This window comes from Vombatus ursinus, unplaced genomic scaffold (genome assembly GCF_900497805.2).
Source record: "Vombatus ursinus unplaced genomic scaffold, bare-nosed wombat genome assembly UNPS02014821.1, whole genome shotgun sequence".
Lineage (NCBI taxonomy): Eukaryota > Metazoa > Chordata > Mammalia > Diprotodontia > Vombatidae > Vombatus > Vombatus ursinus.
In genome coordinates, this window is record NW_020954599.1 from 50,499,643 (window position 1) to 50,522,848 (window position 23,206).

Here is a 23,206-nt window from a genome sequence, read left to right on the forward strand (position 1 = left end):
TCTCTTATGATTTTCTCTTTCCTGTTTACCTCTTCATGTTCCACTCGAGTCTTGTATTTGAAAATTAAATTTTCTATTCAACTCTGGTCTTTTCATCAAGAATGCTTGAAAGTCCTCTATTTCACTGAATGACCACTTTTTCCCCTGCAGGATTATACTCAGTTTTGCTGGGTAGGTGACTCTTGGTTGTAATCTTATCTCCTTTGCTCTCTGGAATATTATATTCCATGCCCTGCGGTCCCTTAATGTAGAAGCAGCTAAATCTTGTGTTATCCTGATTGTGTTTCCACAATACTTGAATTGTTTCTTTCTGGCTGCTTGTAATATTTTCTCCTTGACCTGGGAACTCTGGAATTTGGCTACAATATTCCTAGGAGTTTTCCTTTGGAGGTCTCTTTCAGGAGGAGATCGGTGGATTCTTTCAATTTCTATTTTGCCCTCTGGTTCTAAAATATCAGGGCAGTTTTCCTTGATCATTTCTTGAAAGATGATGTCTAGGCTCTTTTTTTTGATCGTGGCTTTCAGATAGTCCAATAATTTTTAAATTCTCTCTCCTGGATCTATTTTCCAGGTCAGCTGTTTTTTGATAAAAAAAAAAGGAATGCTAACTTCTTCCATTTTTATACCTATGAAATAAGTTGTTGGAATATTGACACTTCTGTGTACTAGTAAACTTTTCAAATACGAGGTAATCTAATTGCAGGTAAACATAATTGGTGCTATCTAATGCCAATTAATAGTACATTCCTTCATTTCAGTTAACACCTTTAAGATAAAAGGAAATGCATGTGCTTTCTTTTGTACATAGTTACCTAAGCACGCAGCAGCCCCAACCATGGCATAAAGGCCTGGAGTAATACAGTCAGCTCCAACTCCACACCACTCTTTAAAGATAAACCAATCATGATGATAGTAAGCTAGCTGCTCCACAGCAATTCCCACAATCCTTCCTGCTATGGCTCCAATTGCCATACTGGGAATGAACAAGCCAGAAGGAACCTATAAATTAATAGCAACAGGACTATTGGTGAGATCCACATTTAAAACTTTATGGTTTTTTAAATGTTTTAGGTATACAAATTTAAAATACCAATTCAACAAGCAACAATTAAGCACTTGTTAGGCGCAAAACCCTAGGTTGTGCTGGGGTTACAAAAACAAATGTAAAAATATCCTTTCCTTTAGAAACTGATAATTTTCTCCAGCCTTGTCTTAGTTATGTTCCATTGGTTCATTATTCCAGTGACAGCCCTGAAACATCTATTCTATGAACTTGTGTCTATTAGCATGGCCTGTTCCCCTCACATTTTGTATACACATATAACAAAATTCTTATGCTTATTTTTCTGTTTTGATCAATCATATAGTTGGTACAGGAGCTCCTGTTGAGGAACTTCCTCTCCCATTGCCAACTGGGACCTGCTCTGCATTGTCAATAAAGCCCAGGTCCCTGAGAGGGGAGGTGATCTGCCCAGAGCCATGCAGCAGTATGTGTCAGAGATAGCTCTTAAACCCATTCTTTTTGATTCTAAGGGCAGCTCTCTACTCACTATGCTATGCTGCTTTGCTATTATTTTTCTTTGTCAAATAGCACAGCACCCCACGATGATGGGATTTAAAGTAGAAAGGGCTTTAGAAAACATCTAGTCTAACATCTTCTAGATTAGAAAAATATAGTATATCCCTTCTCCTATGACCCAGAACAGCTACAGCACGAGTGTTATCCTTTATTCAGTGCCATCATTTCAAAGATTTCTTTTCTATTTCATTCAATGTAAGAATATTTCACTGTTGATTCAAAGCTCTACTTTTCCTGATACTGAATAACAGGTCTTCCCTGTTACATAGCTACTCAGCATACATGATTTTACCATGAAGAATGGAAGAAATAATTCTATCCACATCACCTGAAAAAAAAAATCAGACCTAAAGAATTAAGAATGGTTGAAACAGCTAGTAATATATGCCAAGTATGGTTTGGCAAGGCTGAGTTGGAATGAAGAAAATATTAGACCTGGAGTCAGAAAATACATATCTGAATCCCCTTCTGTCATTTACCACCTATGTGATATTGGGCAAGATATTTTACCTCTCTCTGTCTCAAGTTTTTTCAGCTGTAAAATAGGAAGGAGAACAGCTGCCCTATCTACCTCACAAGGCTATTTATGAGAATCAAGTGAAATAATGTACTCAAAGCACTATTTAAAGCATAAAGCAGCATATAAATATTATTATCATGATGAAAAAATGCTATCTTTGGCTATGTTATGGAAAATGCACTGTATTGAGGGGAAGGGTATGACATTCTTACTATGCTGGACTCTGATCAGATCATACCTGGAATATAATGTTTGGTTCTAAGTACTACATTTTTTAAAATAAAGATTTTTATTGTTATCTTTTGTTTTCTATTGCCTATATTTGATTTCCTGTTTTCTTCCCCTGCTCCCTCCCAAGAACTATCTTTTTATAACAAAGAATTTTTTTTTTTAAAGAAAAAGAGGGGAAATTTTCAGCAAATTCAATCAACCCAACAAAAATCTGACATTATATGCAATGTTCCATACCTGTGAATCTCCATTTATGCCAAGGAGCAGAGAGCATCTTCTCATATCTCTTTATAATTTCACACAATTCAATTTCATTTGAAATTGTTTGTGTCTTTCCATGCTCTTTTGTTTTCATCAAGTTCATCTTTTCTTATGGCACAGTGATATTCCACTACATTCATGTACCATAATTTGTTTAACTATTCCCCAATGGATGGGCACCTACTTAATTTCTAGTTCTTTGCTACTACTATACGTACTGCTACAAATATTTTGGTGTACATGGAGCTTTTCTATGTGTCAATGACCGTCTTGCAGTATACATCCAGCAATAGAATCTCTGGGTCAGAGTATGGGGATTTTAAATTACTTTCTTTGCATAATTCCAAAAAGCTTTCCAGAATGCTTGTACCAAATTCATAGCTCCACCAACAATATTTCAGTGTGCCCATATTCACACAATCTCTCCAACATGAACTATTTCCATTTTCTGTCATGTTTGCCAAAATGCTGCATGGTCAGTGAAACTTCAGGGTTGTTTTGATTTACATCTCTTTAATTAATACTGGTTTAGCGCAATCCTCCATGTGGTTGCGTACTGTTTGTATTTCTTCATTTTGAGAACTGTCTGTCCTATCCTCTGACCACTTATCTACTAGGGAACAAAGATGCCATATTTTAAGAAGAACACGATAAGCTGGAGCATGTCCAGAAGCTGTCAAGTAGGATGGTGACTGATGGGACTCATTATCACATGGTACAGCAGAAAGAGCACTGGCTTAAGAGTCAGAAGTTTTAGGTTCAAATCTTACCTCTGTGACCTTGAACAAGCCAGTTACCTCTCTTTGCCTCAGTTTTCTCATCTGTAAAATGAGTATGTTTGACTATAGGCCTACGAGTTCCCTTCCAATTCCAAATGTATCAACATACGATCATATCATGAAGACCTACTGAAGGAACTGAGGCTACTTACCCTGGGAAAAGAACACACTAAGAGGAAACATAGTGTCTTCAGTATTAAGGGTTATCATGTGGAGAAGGAATGAGACTAGTTCTGCTTGGTCTCAGATGCCAGAACTAAAATCAGTGGACAGAGGTTACAGAGGTAGATTTATGCTTGGCTTAAAAATGGCCAAAAAGAAATGGGGCTGCTGGAGGATGGAGGTCATAGGATGTCTGTGCCAATTATGACAAGTTGTAAAAATTCATCAGCACAATTTACTAGTATTATTTAATAACTCAAAATGATAACAATTCTTACCCTTAGCTACAACCAAGAGAAACTGCAAAACCTTGCTTCCAATTATGAATCACAAGACGACAAAGTAAAGTGGCCCACATAATTCACAGAGAGGAAAGGAGAGAACCCAATCAGAAGTATTCTTTCTCCACTGACCTCTTACCACTTTGCCTTGCTTTTCTGCACTTACTCCTTATTTTAGGTTATAGTTATTTCTGTACATGTCACATATGCCCTACTAGATTTTATGGCAGCAGAGACCATGTCTTATATTTGTTTCTCATTCATCACCTATTACAGTGCTTTGCAAATAACAAGAACTTACTAAATGTTATTAAATAAATGGATAGCATTAAGCTAATCTAACTGAAAGGTTCAAAAAAGGGTAGATTTCAAGCATTTGGGGACAAATATGAAAGGAATTGCTAAAAATACCAAAATTCTATTCTAGAAATGATCAGCTACTTTTTTTTCTATTCACCAGGGAAACTAAATAATGCTTAAAAATCGTTCGGTGATACTAGTCTACAAAGACTTTTTTACCCAGCTTAAAATTCCTTTAGAAGTATCTCTATAAATACTATAATAACCACTATCAACACCACCAGGATAACTGGCTAGAGTGCTTAGTGTTCTGTGATCAGTCTACATACTGAAGAAATAGGCACATGTTAAGTAGCTGGTAACACTGATGCAGCAATGAGAATTTCAATCATTTCATCAATTGATAAGAGTGTAATAAGGATGATAAGAAAATAATAACTTTGTTTTTTCATAGTTCATAAATTTTATAACAATAGAATTAAACATTTTTATTTTAATTAAATGGGATAAATCCATATTCATTTTTATGTAACTGAAACTGTCTAGACATACTATATAAAATCTGTTCTGGATTTTTAATGTTAAGGTTTATATTTGACAAATTCCATGATAGTAAATGAATGATAATATATTCATTAATGATTACAACCACTGAGTTTATATCTATTTTTCCTTGGGAACTGAAAATACTTCACAAACATATCCTAATTAATATACCATCCTATCCCTATAATTTATATAGTAGAACTGAACACATTTTAGATTTAATTTACATCCTGGAAAATACTTCAATATAGCAAACATGTTTAAATATTAAGTAATGTTAACAGTTACCTTAATACCAAAGGTGAAGACAGTCATTATGATTTTAAATATGAGTGCTAAGCACAGTTGCCATATGGCTGAATACACTCCAATGCCTGCTGGACGGTCAGGAATATCATCCACAATTTTACTGGCATTCATATCATTTCTGTAGTCACAGAGGGAAGAGGATTCCAGAGGTCCACAGTCTGTAAAAAGCTCTTTAATCAGTTCACTAGTATTGAGCCTTGTATATGGGTTTGGAAAGGCTATCACAGCCGTAATAGCTGCAACTATAATGACTTCTAAAACAGGATATTTCCCAAATTTTGTGGATTTGCGCCGACGACACCAGGCAATATTTGCCCGAATGAAAAATGCTCCCCAGAGGCCTCCAAAAACCCCTAGGAGAATGAAAGGAAACAGTTCAAAAAGGTACCATGGAGTGTGATATTCCACATAAAAAAGGACCAGGCGGCTATTTCCAAAAGGATTGATGGATCTCAAAACAAAGGCAGCCACTAAAGCAGCAAAAAAGGACCTCCATAAAGTTTTCAGGGGAAAATAATAACTAACCTGCAAAGAAACAAATGAAGAATTACTGGTTATTCATTTAATCAAATGTTCCTTATATTATGAAATAACTGGCGAATATCTTTCTTCTATATTTGGCTAAAAGAGTTTATATTGTGCAGATATTTATTCTACTAAGATTAATATTCATACAATACCTTTAAAATTATTGTTCCCTGACCTACAAGATAGAGCAATAAGATACATTCAAATTGACCACAAATACTTAGTAATTTTTATTTAAAGTATTTGTCCTGGATTATTTCCTGAGAAGTTGTTTAAAGTACTCTAGAGGGGGCAGCTAGGTGGCGCAGTGGATAGAGCACCAGCCCTGGATTCAGGAGGACCTGAGTTCAAATCTAGCCTCAGACACTTAACACTTACTAGCTGTGTGACTCTGGGTAAGTCACTTAACCTCATTGCCTAGCCGGAAAAAAATAAATAAATAAAGTACTCTAGAGTAAAAAGTATGTTCATTCTTATTCTTTGAACTACAAAATATATTAAAAAAGGATTTTTAAAGTTAATTATATCTTCTAAGTTCAGTGTTTCCCAAACCAATTTGGCCATGAAATCTTTTTTGGCTCAAAATACATCAAGATGCCAGAGTTTAAATAATGATCCAGGGCATGGGGGGATGGAATACCCCTGGGACAAAATACAATGAACATAACCAAGTATTTTAACATAACTATAAGCTCATATTTACTCTTTCAAAGGGAAATATACTACTAGCATCAGAATTTTCTCATGGAACCCATATCACATTGCTTGGAACACATCAACATTTCAAAGAGCAGAATTTAAGAAAAGCCATTATAGCTAAAATACAAAAATGAGTTTAAAAAAACATATTAAAGAAAAAACTTTTTCTACCCACAGAGGGTGAACCTGTTGAGGAAACTGAAAGGTAACACTACTCTGAAAAGATTAATACTGTTTTACTGACAAAATTTTTAAAAATCAGTGAGGGCATTTAAAAAAATCACAAGAAAAATTCAGAGACACAAATTAAAGAAAAAGAAATTTTTCAAAACCAAAATAAAAATACACTATAAGCTATAATTTAAATAACTCAAAAGGAGTAACATTTGAAACATTTCCTCAAACATTAATTATGAATAGTAAAAATTATATCATATCAATATTTCATTTTTCCATAGACCCAAAAGCTAAAAAAAATTATTTAAAATCTATCAAAAGGATAGATATTTATAATCATAACCTTGGGCAATCTACCATTACAGCTTTACATACCTCCTCCAGACTAAAAAGGACTCCACCAATTGGGGCACCAAAAGCTACAGACACTCCTGCTGCTGAGGCAGCTGACAGCACCTAGAAAAAAAAAATCACAAAACTTTAATCTCAGGCTTTATTATAAATCCAAATGCAGAGAAGAGTATTTATTCTGATACAGCACATCAACACTTCTCTGTGAAGTGAACACCACCCTGCCTCTTCCCTAAGTACCAAAAGGGAGTAATGGTTCATTCACTTCTTGTCCTGCTCTAACTTTTTTTCTATTTCTGATTAAAAAATTTTTAAGAAGAATCTTCATGAATGTTGTCATCTTTGTCTCCAAATGTTCCTTTGTTAAACTAATTTTTTTTTGTCTAACCATAATAATTAAGACAAGTATTCCCAAATATTTGGAAAGTGAGGATACTGCATTCCTCATTGCCTTATCATCTACCATTTGAAATGTGCATCAACTATAATGGGAGCTATGACTCCAAAATAAGATCACCAGGCTACATAATCATCTTACTGAGGAACCTCACACTATGGTATCATTAACAGCAACCCAAAGGAGGGGTAAGGATGGGAACAAGACCTGTGATTTCCCTGGTGTGAGGAAACTCCCACTATCAATGTCAGTAAACACTTTCTCTGAAACTTAAGACTTCCTAAAGACTCGCTTGGAGCAGAGAGGTTAAAGCAACTTCCCCCACAGTTACAGATACAGTATACGTCAGATGAGGACCTGAACCCATGTCTTCCTAACTTTGAGGCCAGCTTCTCTATCCACTATGCTACACTTTAAGGATAAATAAAGCTCCAAGAAATGCAGGAAAATTCTAATGATGCATGCAAATAGAGGACAAAAAGTAAACAAATCATTTGTATTTGGTTAGAGAATTCACTCTATAATTTCTTTTTGCTGAAAATTTATCTTGCTTATTATAGTGGGATAACATTACAACTAGTCTGCATATAAACTAGATAGAATCTGAGCTCCTTGAAGGCAGGGAAGGACTGTTTCATTTTTGTCTTAGTATCACTAGTGAGTAGCACAATCCCAGGGCACAGAATAGATGCTTAACAAATACTTGTGAACTGACTGCTTGCGTACAAAGACTACTATCACCTTACACTTAAGATAACGGTTCAAAAGCTTTACTGGCAGCAAAGAAAAGGCCATTGAAGACCTTTCCATGAAAACCACAATTATAAACCACTGGCACAAAATCAAGACATATATGGCTTGGAAGATACTCCCCCCACAAAAGAAACAAGTAGGAAGAGAGTTGGAACAATACCTGCATAAGTAACAAAGAATAAAAGAGAAGTAAAAAAGGCAATTCAGCAAAACTAATCAACAAATCCACTAAGTCTGACGTTATATTGCTCCCCTGGTTGTCCACTGCTTCAACAAAGGGAAAGAGTTCTTTCTCTCCTTTGGGTCCAAGCTTGGTCATTATAATTTTGGAACATTCATTTTTGATTTTGATTTGATTTGATTTGTTCTTCCTATTTACAGTGCAACAGTCACGGTGTATATTTCTCTTTTGATCTTTCTTCTCCTTCAGAGTCATGGAATCTTTTTTTTTTTAATAAACTTGTAAAAATCTCACTGAGACAGAAGAGATAATGTTTGAAACAGCAAACAGGCTCACTGGCTTGAACACTGAGTGCATTAAAAGAAACCAATATGCAATAAGCCTGGAAAGATAGACTAGAGTCAGATTTTGAAGAGCTTTAAAAGCCAAAGAGAAAGTTGTCATGAAGTGTAGAGGCTCAAGTCCCATCTAATTCTGGGGTTCTATATATAATGGGAAGTACATAAAACTGGAAGTGAAAGTATATGGGTTCAATTACTGTCTCTGCTACTTACAAGCAAGGAGACAAGTTTGTTTAATCTGTGTGCCTCAGTTTCCTCACTTGTTAAATAGATAAGCAAAAAAGCAGGTGTCAGAATAAAATGAAATTAAATCTGAACATGCTTTAAAAAGTTGAAGGAAATCAGGGAAATATTAGAGTTCTAACCAAAATAATGCACTGCCAATTGGAAAAAGAAAAAATATTTCTATATATTCTAACAAATACTTTACAAAAGGATTCTAGACACCTTATAATAACCAGATGAACATAGGATGTTGCTTTTTGCCAAGGGTAGTGTGAGTGGTTCTGATAGTTAACAAGGATCCTTCTTAGCACAGCATAAAAACCAAGAGGAACCTCTGTAGGACACACTCGCAGGCTTTAAGTCTAAACTATGGAGCCAGGATGGAGGGAATTCTTAGTCGAAGGATTTCTTCCAAAATGTCAAAGATTCAAGTGTGGGTCTAGATCATCTCTAGCAAAGACTACCACGGAGGATGAGGAACTATCTAGATTTTGAGGCCGAAATATGAGAAAAGCCTCAGGAGTCATCTACCCTCTGGAATCTGTATTCTGACCCACTGGCACCTACTATGTGCCAGGCACTGTGCAAAGTTCTAGAGATGCAAAGGATGGTGGGAGGAGGACACACATTCCCTTTCCTCAAAGAGCTCAAAGTCTATTGGGGGTAGTAATATACAACTATTTACAAACCAGATACACACAAGATAAATTTGAGAGAATCAACATTCAACTAAAACTGTCTTTGCAACATATGACACCGCTGATTGCCTTCTCTAAAACACTTTCCTCTTACTAGGTTTTTGTGACGCTGTTCTCTCTTGGTTCTCCTCCTACCTTTCTGATTGCTCCTCCTTTGCTCAAATTTCATCCATGTCATAACCACTATGTGGCTATTCTTGAAGGTTCAGTCCTGATCTCTCTTCTCTTTTTTCCCTATGCTATCTCACTTGATGATCTCATCAGTTCCCAGGAGTTCAATTATCATCTCTATGCAGATGATTCCCAAATTTATATATCCACCCCAGTCTTTCCAGTTCTGTATCATAAACTCCTTATAGGACATTATGAAAATGATGTCCCCCTGCCAAGGCAGGGACAGCTGTATGTCCCCTGCCAGCAGGAAGCAGTTTCAAAAGCCAAGACCTTTGTCCCTTATCCCAAAAGCATTTGGGTCCCATATGTATGAGGGGGGAATGATGGCAATGGAATCTGAACCCCTAAAAGGAAAAGACCATGTCTTTGGGATCTGGGATTTGGGCCCTCAAAAAAGAAAATCCCTGGACTTTTCCCAAACCTCTGGCATTTGCCTGAGGCTGTAATCCACTCAACTGGCCTTTCACTGTAGCTCCGCCCAATCTCCCAATTCTGTTCACCTCCCACTGATACCTCCCGACTGCCCCTGGCCACTTCCCGCCCTTAATCCTACCTAGACTCCATTCTCCCTTAGCCATGTGGTCCAGGTCCCTGGAGTCCTGTTCCCCGCAGCTTACTGGCCACTCCCATCCAGATCCTCCTTAAACCCCTCCTCCAAGTCATCCCAGACTACTTGGCCACTCCTGGACACCTCCCACAATCTTTCTGTATATAAGATTCATCTCATCTCCATTAAGGTGCTCAGATTCTTTAAGAGTCTAGCCAAGGGCTCAGATTTTTATAATCTAGCCAATAGCTCACAAATGTTCAGATTCCTTAAGAGTCTGGCCAATATGGCAGATCTTTAATAAACCTTGTCTTTGGCTGGAAAAAAAAAAAGAAAAGAAAAGAAAAGAAAATGATGTCCCATGGGCATCTTAATCTCAACATGACCAAAACAGAACTCATCCCTCTCCCCATACCCTCCCCTCTCCTATTATTGGCAAGGGTCATCCTTCCACAGTCACTCAAATTTATAATCTCAGTATTTTTATCACCTCCTCATGCTTATTCAATCCATATATCTTATCAGTTGCCAATCTTGTTTCTATCTTCACACTTCTCATATACATTCCCTTCTCTCCACTCATACAGCCACCATTCTTAATCACATCTTGCCTATATACTATTTCAATAGCCTACTAATTCATCCCTCCCTCCACACAGCTGTCAAAGTGAGTTTCCTAAAGCGTAGGTCTGATGACATCACTTCCCCCTACTCAATAAACTACAAGATCAAATCCCTTGTTATCTCCAAAATAAAATAGGAAGGCTTTTATTGGGCACTGAAAGATCTTTATAATCTAGCCCCTTCTTACACTTCCAGTCTTCTTACGCTTTATTCCCCTCCACACAATCTACAATCCCATCATAATGGCTTATTTACTATAAATAACAATCTTCACTCCACTCAGGAAAATATTTTATTGAAATCTCACTGGAATAAAAAAGATTTTTCTACCAAATGAATAAGTAAAGCACTTACCTCCCTTTTTTTAGCTTCATTTGTGCTGTACTTTGGAAAGAGGTAGGAAAAAATGTTTCCACAACAACAAGCAACATGAACAAGAGGACCTTCTTTCCCTAAACTCAAACCTGATGCTACTGCCAGCACTAATGTAATGGTTTTAATCATTAAAGTCCATTTTCCCAAGTAACCTCTAATGATGAATCCACTCAAAATTGTTTTAATCTGTAAGAAAAAATAAAATTTAATTTCAGAAACTTTTTGCTTTACTTATAACAAATTAAGTTAAAATTTTTCAGACTATATTTGATATTCTAGTACCTTTATTATTGTGCTATATAAATTACACCATATTCTAATTCCTTACCAAGATGGCAACTATCTTGAGGTGATTTTACAAAAAACGAATATAAACATCTACAGTAAAGTGACACAACACCCTCAACGTCAGGAATATTTTATAAAACTAGGAAAACGCTAGTTCACACATCTCTCATATCAATAAATTACACCTAAGATATTTCTGAAAGTTTGTCAAGAATTAAGTTTGAGGTTTCTTCCCCCTTAGGAAATTAAAACATTTATAGAAAGTTCAGTCATAAATATATTCAGAAATATAACACCTTTATAAAAGTGTTGATGAAAAGTTGCATAGAAGTATTTGCTATTGAAAAAATTGTTATTAAATTCTGGTTTTAAGGTGCAAGTTTATAAATAGCAGCTGCAAGCACATCATGGAGAAGGTTTCTTATTTCTCTGATCCAAACACTGGTTAAATTAAAAGAAGGAATCCATGTTATTTTACATTACTAAGTAAAACTAAGTTTCTTGTTTTCTTTCTTTTTTTTTTTAATTGGCTGTTTCCTTAAATAACTCTGGATTACAACAAGGAGTAATTGCTCTATCACTGTTAAACTGATCACATTTAAAAAAAAAATTCTTTTGGTGTGAATTCTCACAATTCAACACCAAAGACCACCAGATGCCTAAACAGTAAATAGTGAATGACTACTTTAAAAATTCTTTCAATAATGTCTAACAATCATGTTAATTTTTAATAATTCTACATATAAGCTTATCTTATATTTAGTAAATCATTTTCTACCAGACTTAATTTTCTTTTCTTTTTCTAAAAGGCAGGAAGATATTACTAAATTTTTAATGCTGTTAAATTTTTCATATCTTACCTCTGGAATTCCAGAGCCACAGGCATATGGAGCAAATACCTTCACCAGGGAAACAGCTAGAAAGGCAAAACTCAGAGCCCAGAAAATGTACATTATGTAGTTCATTATGTAAGAGCCTGGACCCTAAAAAAAATCCAAACAATTGAGTATTTAGTGAATTTTAAAATTTATAGCATCCACTAATACAAAAGCAAACGCTTGCAGCAAATGAAAAACATCGGATTTGGAAAGTGACCCTGGTATATTTTCACCATGAAGGAAGTTCTACATAAAGTCCAGTACTAAAGAAGTTTTCAAAAGGAACATGTATCCATATAACAAGACATCTGAGTCAATTTCTCTTAGGTTTGCTTTCTTTAGTTCTAACTACTACAAAGACAGGTGTCTAACCCTGCCTAACACACATACACATACACATACCCATGCATGGACACACACACTATTTAACAGAAACAAATTAGAAACAAGGTACCCACTTACTATACTGCTACAGTTCATTATATATGTAGATTATAGTATTGTTATCATTAATTATACCTCCTGGCTTAAGTACAAATCCATTCAGTTAGGCCAAGTAAGGACCTGCTATTCTACAGCAATAATTGTGCTGATGGCCATAGTATTGTTTTATTTTTAGTTTCAATACATGCGCATAACAAAAGCCCATTTATACTATCTATGTTTAAATACATAGTGTTTTAACTGTTAACTTTGTTCATTATACCATACCAGTAAGTCAAGTATGTAATCCTGTAATCACAGCAATGATTGACCCTTCCCCTCACCTTCCCAAAAAAATTTCCTGAGTATTTCTTAGAAGTTTAATTATTCTACCACTTTTCGGATCAATGCAGTCTCTCCTTAAACTGTTTTAGCAACATTAATGATGCAGTATTAGAAATAATTAAAACTGCAACTTCACGTATCTTGTACATATTCTCAAGTGTGCTTCCTTCAATTGTTATTTTTTCCTGAGACAGAATAAGACTTACCTCTGCTTGACCAATGATTAATTCTGCCCATGTTTTCCACTGTGGACATTTGTCTCTCTCTTCAAACGTTGTTTCATTTGATCCCCAACAACACTGTTCGTGGTTGTACCACAATGCACTGAGGCAAATTCCTTCTTTTAGGTCAGTCATCCAGTCAGCAGCAATGTCTATTAATCCAGCCAATGCCCCTGTTAGTCAAAAGAGTATTAATTCATTCAACAAATGTTTACTCAACACCTATTTCTAGGACACTATGTCCAGTTTTGCTCCTTAATTACTGTTTATTTTGATTCTGAATTACTGACAGGATTTAATGACTGAACTCTTAATATTTTACAACTCAAATGTTTAGTTGTCTTTCATATATAAGCATCTTTATGATCAATTACTAAATAGGTCTGAAAGCTTTAAATGGAGTACATTCTGATATCCAAGGGCACTTTTTAAAGAAAAACTGCTCCAACAACTATGATTTTAACTTTATGTGACAGAATTTTGCTGGGGGAAGAGGACTAATTTTGAGCTCCAAAATTCAAGCAAACATCTTTCTCAGTTCTCAATTGCACAGGAACCCCCCCAGTCAAATTTCTAACATAGAACTACAATTGTCATATATTTATAACTTCATGATAAATTCTATTTCTTAACTGAAATTATCCACTCTTGTTTACAGATATATTTATTAAACAAATACCTTTTCACATCATCCACTACTCAATCTATATATATGGTCTACTTTCCAAAAACAAAGAAAAAAAAAAAGCTCCTGTTTGTCAGGCCTTAAGTGCACAAGATCACCAAGTTCCTAGCATTATAAGATACGAATTTCCAACCTCCTATAAATTCCACATTCATAAAAGATAGATTATCTCTAGTCTTTCTTTGTTTAGCCTTTTTTGGCCTCCTTGCCCTGGCAACTGCTTCACAGAGGTTAATGTTAACAATCCATCTAGCAATCTTTCTCTAATTCTGATTTTCTGTATTTATAAAGTATTTAAGTAGATCAGGTTGAATCTGCTTCAATTGTATGCCATATTGCTTTCCAATTCTTCCTGAAAACAATGCTCATGATATGACAGCATCAGACTTCTCAGTAGTCCTCAGTTCTCTTTTGTTTCCAGATTGTGACATGTATTTCCAATATTTTTCACCATCGTGCAGAACTCATTCTTTGCAAAAGATGCTGGCACATAAGCTACAATTATCTTCATGGTGACTGATGTCCTTTTATTCATTATGACCAATGCAAAATGACCAAGTATACCAAGAGTTTTTGTTGCTTTTGGACACAAAATAATGCCAATTCCTTTATTTGGCTTTCAGGAGAAAAGCTGTGAACATCCTTCCATTTAAATGCAATTTCCTTAAATCTTCTGGTTTACTGTGAGACTGTCAACACTGATTTGATTCAGTTCTGTTTGTAACGTTGTCTCTCTGGACACCAGATAGGGATTTCACATTTAGAATACCATCAACTTAGTTAAATGTTTCAGATTACCTAAAAATTATTTGATTCTTAACACCTTCTAATCCTTTTTCTGCCCCTCAGATACCATCACTGTGAAAGGAGAATGGTGAGAGGACTGAGGGCACTGTTATCTATGTTAACATCAAGAAACAAAATAAGTTCCCAACATGTTGGGTGGACTCCCCTGTATTAGAAATACTTAGAAGTATTTGTAAGTCTCTCAAAAAATGGAGTGTGTGGAGTATAATCTGTACCAGTAAAACAATCTTCTGCATCAATGAAATAATATATCCATTAAAGATTAAAGCATAAAAAAAAAATTATACAAAAATGTAGTAATGACTATTCTTATGTCTTATTAGAAGATTCAAAGAGAAAACAGCTGACATTAGAATTTTATACACTAAAGATTTTTGTACACACCATGATTTTTAAAATAAAAATCCTAAGAAAAACATTCCAGTGATTTAAAGTTGACTTCTGCATTAGTATCACTGAATATTCTTACATGTAATTATAATATACATATTAAATGTATCTTTTTTAGAATGTGAATAACATGGTACTCTTTACTTAAATGATTGGCAGTTGATTCCTCATATTGCAGTGAAAATAAAGGATTTGAAGGAGAAAAATGTTTTTAAAATTTATTAGTCAATGAAAATGTCAGGAAATAATTATTTCTATTTCCAAAATGCAGAAAAGCCTTTTTAAAAATACTTTTACCTGATGCCAATCCTGTTAGTGTTACTACTAGCCATCCTGACCAAGCATCATACAAACTTTTTGTCATTTCCCATGCTGATTCTTTCTTTTTGCTGTTGATCTGAAATTAAAAATGTTTCAATCAAAACAAAAATCTGATTTTTCATCTATAAACAAAACAAATGAGAAGAATGGAAATCAAGCACGCAGTGTCAAAATTTGCCAACTAGAATACACACACACATATACACACACACAATCTCTCTCTGTCTCTCTCACTCCCTCTCTTGTCCTTCTTCTCCTCCTCGTTCTCCCTCTCTCTCATATAGAAGGGTCACACACTCATCTTTCCAGGCACATCGCACATATGCAAAACATTCATCAATAACATTATCTTCAAATATGAAGGTTAAGCCATCTATATTTCAGAACAATACATGCTCTTAAATGGCAAGGACTATTTCATTTGCCTCTCTGTACCCCTACTCCTTAGCACAGTGCCCTGAACAAAGCTGGTACCTGATAAATGTTTGTGAAGTCAGAAGTACATGAACCTCTGAATAGGCAGTGTCACTGAAACCAAATTCTGTGTTAATATTTTTGTTCTCAATCAAATCCTTTAAGTGATAGCTATGGTTTGCACTGGCTGTTAGTATATTCAAAGGATATATTTGGAAACAACCCAAGTGATAAATTATACATACCTTTACTTCTTATTTCTGCAGCTAATTAGAGTTAAAATTTTAGAGCTGGGAAGGACCAGAGATTGTCTTATGTATATGTGTGTCTATGTTATTTGTCTTTTCTAATTTAAAACGTGAGGATGGCATTGACTGGTTCTGTAAGTACCTCAAATATAACAAACAGTATAGTTTAGACTAGAGCAATAAGGCATGTAGACACCTTCATAGAATACTCATAAAAGCGTAAGGTCACCCAGCTCTCAATGGCTAATAAAAATTAAACCTGGACTGGTTGTTAAGCTACCAGTAGAAATATGTGAACAGTTACAATACCAATACCTTCAGAAAGGATCCGGAAAACCTTCTCTTTATATTTCAACGTAATGGTAAGTTTTCTATGATGGAAGGAAGGTAACTTCTATATTCTTTGGGAAGGAAGGAAGTTTAACTACAAGAAGATGTTCTAGTCTATGTTCCACTCTACTTTAACAGGGAGAAACATGTTTTCTCCTCTCAAAGGAATACCAACACCACTGGCATTTGTGCTGCTATAGCCAGAAATTAATTCAGTCTTCTTTTGCTCTACTAGAAGTGAGTGACCAGAAAATTAAGCAACAGCAAAGCCAGAAGTATATCAGTGAAATTTAGCCTCACAAGTGATTTCACTATGAATTTTGTGTCATGCAAAACTATTTTTGTTTGAAAAACTTGTCCTAAAATTACAGCAGCACAACATGAACAAAATTTATGTTAGAAAGAAAAAGAAAAGTCACAGCCTGCTAAAATATAGCTGCCCAAGGCCAATAGCTAAAAATATAATACTAAATATTCAAAGTAAGCTCATTTTAAACACATTTTAATAAAAACTTTGCAATATTGTAAAAGATATCACATACCCGCCTATGCCTTTCTCTGTCTTTACATTTTTCTCTAACCCAATCAATGGTGTGGAAGTCATCATATGTACCAACACCTGGAATGGGTTCATCCAGAAGATCCAATAAGTGTGTTGAACTGTTAATGCTGCCTCCATTTGTCATTGTATAATGTGTTCCTAAGGAGAAAAAAAGAATGAAAAATAATTGTTTTGTGAAAGATGATAAACTACCTATAAAATATACTTATGAGCTTACTCATGAACAAAGCGGTATTAAAAGATTTTGAGGTGTTTTGGGTTTTTTTGAGGGGGTAAGGTTGGATCACATTGATGATTTCATTAGCACAGAAAACTTCCTAACCAATGCAGATAGCCACCTCCTTTGCAACTTACATTCTTAGTTACCTGGATAACTGACAGGCTAAGGGACTCGTCCAGGACTAATTTGTGTCAGAGAGGTGAACCCAGACGTTCTTGATAGACTACACCATGTAGCCTCTCTGGTTAGTTGAGGTTATTACAACTTTTGTCCTTCTAATATTTAAAACACTGATAAGATAGATTAGATTAAAGATAGGTTAGATTAAAATCCAACCCCACAACGAAAAAATGATCAATGTCTTCTAGTAAGAGTTGACAGCACAATCTCCCTCATGTAAAAATGTATATATGTATGTTTTACATTGGAAATCCACTCAGAATTCAAAGTACTTTGAATTTAGAATTTATTAAGGAGCAATATAAGGGATATAAAGATGTATGAGATGATTAATGTACTTAAGGAACTTATAATCCAGTTGGGAAGGTGAGAAAAACTAATTTTAAGGGTACCCAATATCACAACGCAATAAAATAGTAAGTGTTCCAAAAGGGATACAGATAATAACTGCCTACCGAAGGAGGATAAGAGCTCAGTGTGCTAAGGGTGGACCAAGGAAAACCAAGAAAAAAGTAGTGTTTGTGCTAAGTCTTAAAGGATACAGAATATTCTTATGCAGAATAAGAGAGGGAAAATGTACTACAAAAGTGGAAACAGCATAAGCAAAATTATAGAGACAGGAATCCACAAAGGATGTTTGGTAAAATTTTAGTCAATCTAGCTAGATGTGATCCTTCCTGTTGGTGAGCTGGTAGCAAAATTCCCTTCTTTCCTACATCTCAGATTCTATCTTTTATCTATGTGGCCCATAAGGAAAAGTGGTAGGTCAATATGTATATGAATGTGTAATTTTCCCCACTTCTGAACGCTTCTAATATATATCTTTCTCACTTTTATACTTTTAAATAGATTGGAAAAACTAGCAAAATTACCATATGATTTCTATATACATAGAATGTCAAACTGTAATTCATTTAAATGATTTTTTGCTTTTTTTCCCACTGTAAGTGAGACAAAAATAGATGTATAACAGATACACAACTGGGTTTTGGCATCCTTTAAGACTTTTAATATCAAACTCGTATCAGTATCAGTACTACTTACTTCTTAAAATTACTGTATTGATTCTTTTGTTTTTTTTTATTACTTTCACTTCCTAAGACAACCTAAACATTAGATAATTCTCCTTTGTAACAAAGAAAAAGTTTTTAAAAATCAAAATTAACAGTAATACTATCTTACAACGTATTCAACATTCTGCACTTGTATTTTACCTCCCTGTGCTACTGATAGGAGGGAAGTATGTTTCATTAGCAGGCCTCTTGATTACTGTGCATACCATTCTCTTGATCTAACTTCCTTGGCTCTGTTTAGAAGTCTGTTTCTCTGAGTTCTTCACAGTTACTGTTTATTACAGACTAGGGCACAATAATATTCCATTACATTAATAAATCACAATTTATTCAGCTATTCCCCAGTCAATGAGTACCCAATTTATTTCCAAGCTTACGTTATCGCATATGATGTTATTATGAAAATTTTGCTATTTAAAGCACTTTTCTTTCTGTCTTTGACTTCCTTAAGTCCAGTAATGGGATCACTAGGTTGAAGGATATGAAGAATTTAATCATTTTCTCAACAATTTCAAATAGTTTTAAAAAAACAACTGAAACAATTCACAGATGCTCCAACACTATTTCCATTTTTTATCATCTTTGCCACTTTGATGGGTGTCAAGTAAAAGCACAGAGATATTTTATTTTGCATTTTGATTATTATGAGTTATTTAGAGCATATTTCATAGAGTTGTGGATAGGCTGTAATTCCTCTTTTAAAAACTTGTCTGGTTTCAGACAGCATCTGGTCCTTTGACCACTTATATACTGAGGAATGGCTCTTGGCCTTATATATCTGTGTCAATTCCCTCTGAATCTTAAGCATCAGACTTTTAGAAAATATTTTTAATAAAGAGATCTCCCTCACACTCCATCAAGTTTCTCTTCTTATTCTAGCTTCATCGATTATGTTTGTTCAAAAGCTTTTAACTTTTATGTAACTGAAGAGGTTGGAAAGAGTTTAAATGGCAATTCAACAAACATTTAAACTCCCACCGTATGCAAGGCCAAAAAAATTTATGTTATGATCCCCTTTATTCTTTATTTGGTTATAAATCCTGCCCCTAAGGACAAGAGAAAAATGCTTCCTTCCATTCTCCTCTAATGATTTCATGGTTTTATATATTTAAGTCATATGGCCAACTAGAATTTATTGTGGAATGTGGTATAACATGGCATTCTAAATCTATTTTCTACCAAATTACTTTCCAGTTTTTCAAGAAGTATTAATACCTACACACACACACACACACACACACACACTATATGGCACTCTACATATTACTGTCTTAGAAAATGTTTATATTGAGGGCGGAGCAAAGATGGCAGAGTAAAAGCAGTGACTTGCTTGAGCTTTCCCCCAAACCCCTTCAAATTCCTGGAAAAAATGGCCCTAAACAAATTCTAGAGCAGCAGAACCCACAGAAAGACAGAGTGAAACAATTAAAATTTCCAACTTAAAACAACCTGGATGGTTGATTGGAAGGTCTGTTACTCCAGGCCGGGAGAGGAGCGCAGTTCAGTGTGGGCCCGCAGGCAAAGACCAGGTCTCAGACAACCTAGAGCAGGCCTCAGGAGACTGAATCAAGGGGAGTGGTGGCGGTTTCCAGACTTCTCAAATCACAAACTGCAAAAACAACTTAGAAAAGTCGGTAGGGAAGATGGCAGAGGGAAAGCAGTGACTGTCTTGAGCTCTCTCTTGGAGCTGGGTCACAGTTCTGAGGGGCGGTACTAGGGCGAGGAGCTCTGGTGCAGTGGAGCTTGTTGTGGTGGTGGACAGGAAACATCTTGCCCCTCATCATACCACCTTGGAAGAACTGAAAATTTACAGGTCTCTAGAAGTATCTCTGAAAACAGCTGCACAAAACCCCTGAAGCTTGGGACAGTACACTCTCCACACTGGAAGCAGACCCCTACATTAACAAAGAGTTTAAAACTCAAGTAACTGGATGGGATCAAGAGTAAACTGTGCAAAAAAAAAAAAAGGCACATCATAGAAGCCTACTTTGGTGACAAAGAAGATCAAAACATACAACCAGTGTGGAGAGTGTACTGTCCCAAGCTTCAGAGATCAAAGGTGACGTGTTTACTCCTTTCTTGGCCTGTGCTCTGGTCCATGAGTAACCACAAGCACTCTTTTCTGCCTTGGAACTGTGAGGAGGATTCCCTCTCCACTGCTGCCACAAGGTCCACCATGCTAGCACTCCTCCTCACCCCAGGACCACCACCCAGAACTGCAACCTAGATCCAAGGACAGGCAAAGCAAGAGGTTCCTGCCTCAGCCCCAGTAAAGAGATCCCTGCAATCCCCCTCTGATCAGTCACTCAATTCCCCCTCTGTCTGTGGGCCAAAAGCTCCAGAAGCAGCCGCCTTCCTGGGGGCTGCGCTGGGACTGGGGCTGGGACCGAGTTTCTTTCTCACCAGTTTCTCTTTCACCGTAGTCACAGACCTTTCCTACTGACTTTCTAAGTTGTCTTCGCAGTTTGTGATTTGAGAAGTCTGGAAACTGCCACCACTCCCCTTGATTCAGTCCCCTGAATGTTTAATTTATACACAATTTCAGATAGTGAAAAAGACTGATATTTTTGCTAAAAGAGCCCCTTAAACTTAGATAAGAGGCTCTCAACCTGAAGCCTGTAAACTGGTGCATTTTACAAATATTTTAATAATTGTATTTCAATATAAGTAGTTTCCTTTGTAATTCTACATATTTTTTCAATATACTTGAAAACAGTATTCTCAGAAAGTGATCAACAAGCTTCATGAGACTGTCAAAGAGGGCCATGAAAAAAAAACCTTAAGAATCCTCAGCCTATTTCTTTTATCCAAATTTATTTCATATTAATGGCCGTGTAAACAGCTACATAAATTACTACAAAGATTGAATAGTACACTGAAGCTTAGTTAAAAGATCATCTGATCAGTCAAACATAACAGTTATATTTACTGCCAGAGACTGAACTGACAGAAAGGGAGCAAATTCTCACTATGATCCTAAACAATTTTGCTACTGTTGAAAGGGTGCACAGCAGCTGAAAATGCTTCTTCCCAGAACATCTGAGATAAAAATATCAAGAAATTACAGGATAGTCTTACCAGTAATGTTTGCCAAGATAAGAAAATTCGTTTCCTTGTGAGTGGGATTAAAGGAAGCAAATCAGATGTACTATCAGTAATATAGTCTACCATCTGACCATCTATTTTGCTTATAATATTTATAGTATTACATTGCCAAAATAAGTTTTTTATTAAAGAGCCAACACCTAAATAACTAAGTTGTTCATTTTTAAAACAATTTAATAACTGACTAAATAGGGTACTATATCAACAGATAATTAGAAATGGATAGCTTTCAATATATTTCCAATGATGACCTAGACACAAGACTTAAATAAAAGGGGTATCATCAAAGAAATATGATTACACAATGAAATGGACTGGTCATGTAGAAAGAGAAGCAAGATTGGGATAATACCTAGTAAATGTAAAAAGACCTATAAGGTAGCCTCCACCACATTGGGTTGGTCCTCTATAAGACCTACGGAAGACCATATATCGACAAGAATCACAGAAAATGAGAAGAGATGAATGAGTTACGGTCTGTATGATAGAGAGCATAGCCATCTGAAGAGATCATAAATCCACTAAAACAATGAAGTATTAATAATTAATTATTTAATAACTAAATTGTTTTCTCTACTGAGAAGAAAAGTTCTTATTTGCCCAGGAGTCATTTACACTTTCTGAGATGAGGCAGATTTGACTCTTATCACCAATTACATTTCAAGAACAAAAGAAGTATCTTACCTTGCCAAGGGCAGAGCTTTAAGGGGCTAATAACTATCCAATCAATGTTTATTTATGTACAACATTCATTCTAAGTGTTTATAAGATTCAAATACTTAAAATTACAAAAGGTTTTTTTGTCTTCTAATAACTTCAACTTCAAAAAAAGCTCAGGAATTTCACAAACTCTCTTAACAAAGAAAAAAAGAATAAATCTGATGAATTAAACTATTAGTACAGTGCTAAAATTTTCAGATGTATTAAAGTTTACTAAAGCTGACAATTTTGGTACAATCAGAAGGAATAAATATAGAGAATCAAAATATGTCTCCATTATAAAGTCATCTGCAAATAGCAAGCAACTGGTAGTCTTCATTGTCTGGTTATTCCTCTTGCAAATTCCCTAACAGTGAATACCTTTGGTGAGAATATGGCCCCCTGTTTTTATGTCTCTTTTTAATTTGATTAACATGAATCTGATGGAAGAAAATTATCTCTGCTGTTGGATAAATTTACCTTTTGTGACCCTAACCTTTATACTGGAGATATCGCGAGTCTCTATATTCATTCCTTCTAATTGTACCAAAAATGTCAGCTAGGTCAGTGGTAATGATGGGGTGTTTCGGTCCCAGTTATAAGATCATGTCTCTGGAAGCCTCCTAATTTCTCAGTAAACCTCTATCCTGTGAGAAAATTTTCTCTTGATGCAAAACACATTCTCTTATCAGAACAGACAGAGGGGTGCCTGGCCCAAGGTTTTTTGTCCCTGGATGGCCCAAGGACTCTCTCTCTCAGCGCCAGATCCCCCATTCCTCTGACAAGCCCCTTAATGTCTGGTATACTCCCTACACTCTCCCAACCATAACTCCCAAAGACACCTGGACCCCACAGATTGCCTAATTAGTATCCCTGGCATTCCTTTCCCATGCCCCTTTTTCATATAAACCCCAGCACCATCCTCAGTTGCTCGCAGGTTCTTGCAGGTAAGGACCCATGCCCGCTTTTGCTAAAGTGT

At 35.6% G+C, this 23,206-nt stretch overlaps 1 protein-coding gene across 5 annotated transcripts in view; it reads right to left on the bottom strand.

Moving 5' to 3' along the window:
• The window catches only part of CLCN3 (chloride voltage-gated channel 3), a 106,799-nt gene that overhangs the window by 16,631 nt on the left and 66,962 nt on the right, over positions 1–23,206 (bottom strand). For all 5 annotated transcript variants that reach the window (XM_027837424.1, XM_027837423.1, XM_027837426.1 and 2 more), the window contains 8 exons: positions 16,931–17,088; positions 15,373–15,472; positions 13,179–13,366; positions 12,187–12,309; positions 11,018–11,224; positions 6,748–6,828; positions 4,948–5,493; positions 813–999 (listed from right to left, as the gene is read on the bottom strand). In XM_027837424.1, the coding sequence (XP_027693225.1) occupies positions 813–999; positions 4,948–5,493; positions 6,748–6,828; positions 11,018–11,224; positions 12,187–12,309; positions 13,179–13,366; positions 15,373–15,472; positions 16,931–17,088 (1,590 nt within the window). The remainder of the gene's footprint in view (positions 1–812; positions 1,000–4,947; positions 5,494–6,747; positions 6,829–11,017; positions 11,225–12,186; positions 12,310–13,178; positions 13,367–15,372; positions 15,473–16,930; positions 17,089–23,206) is intronic.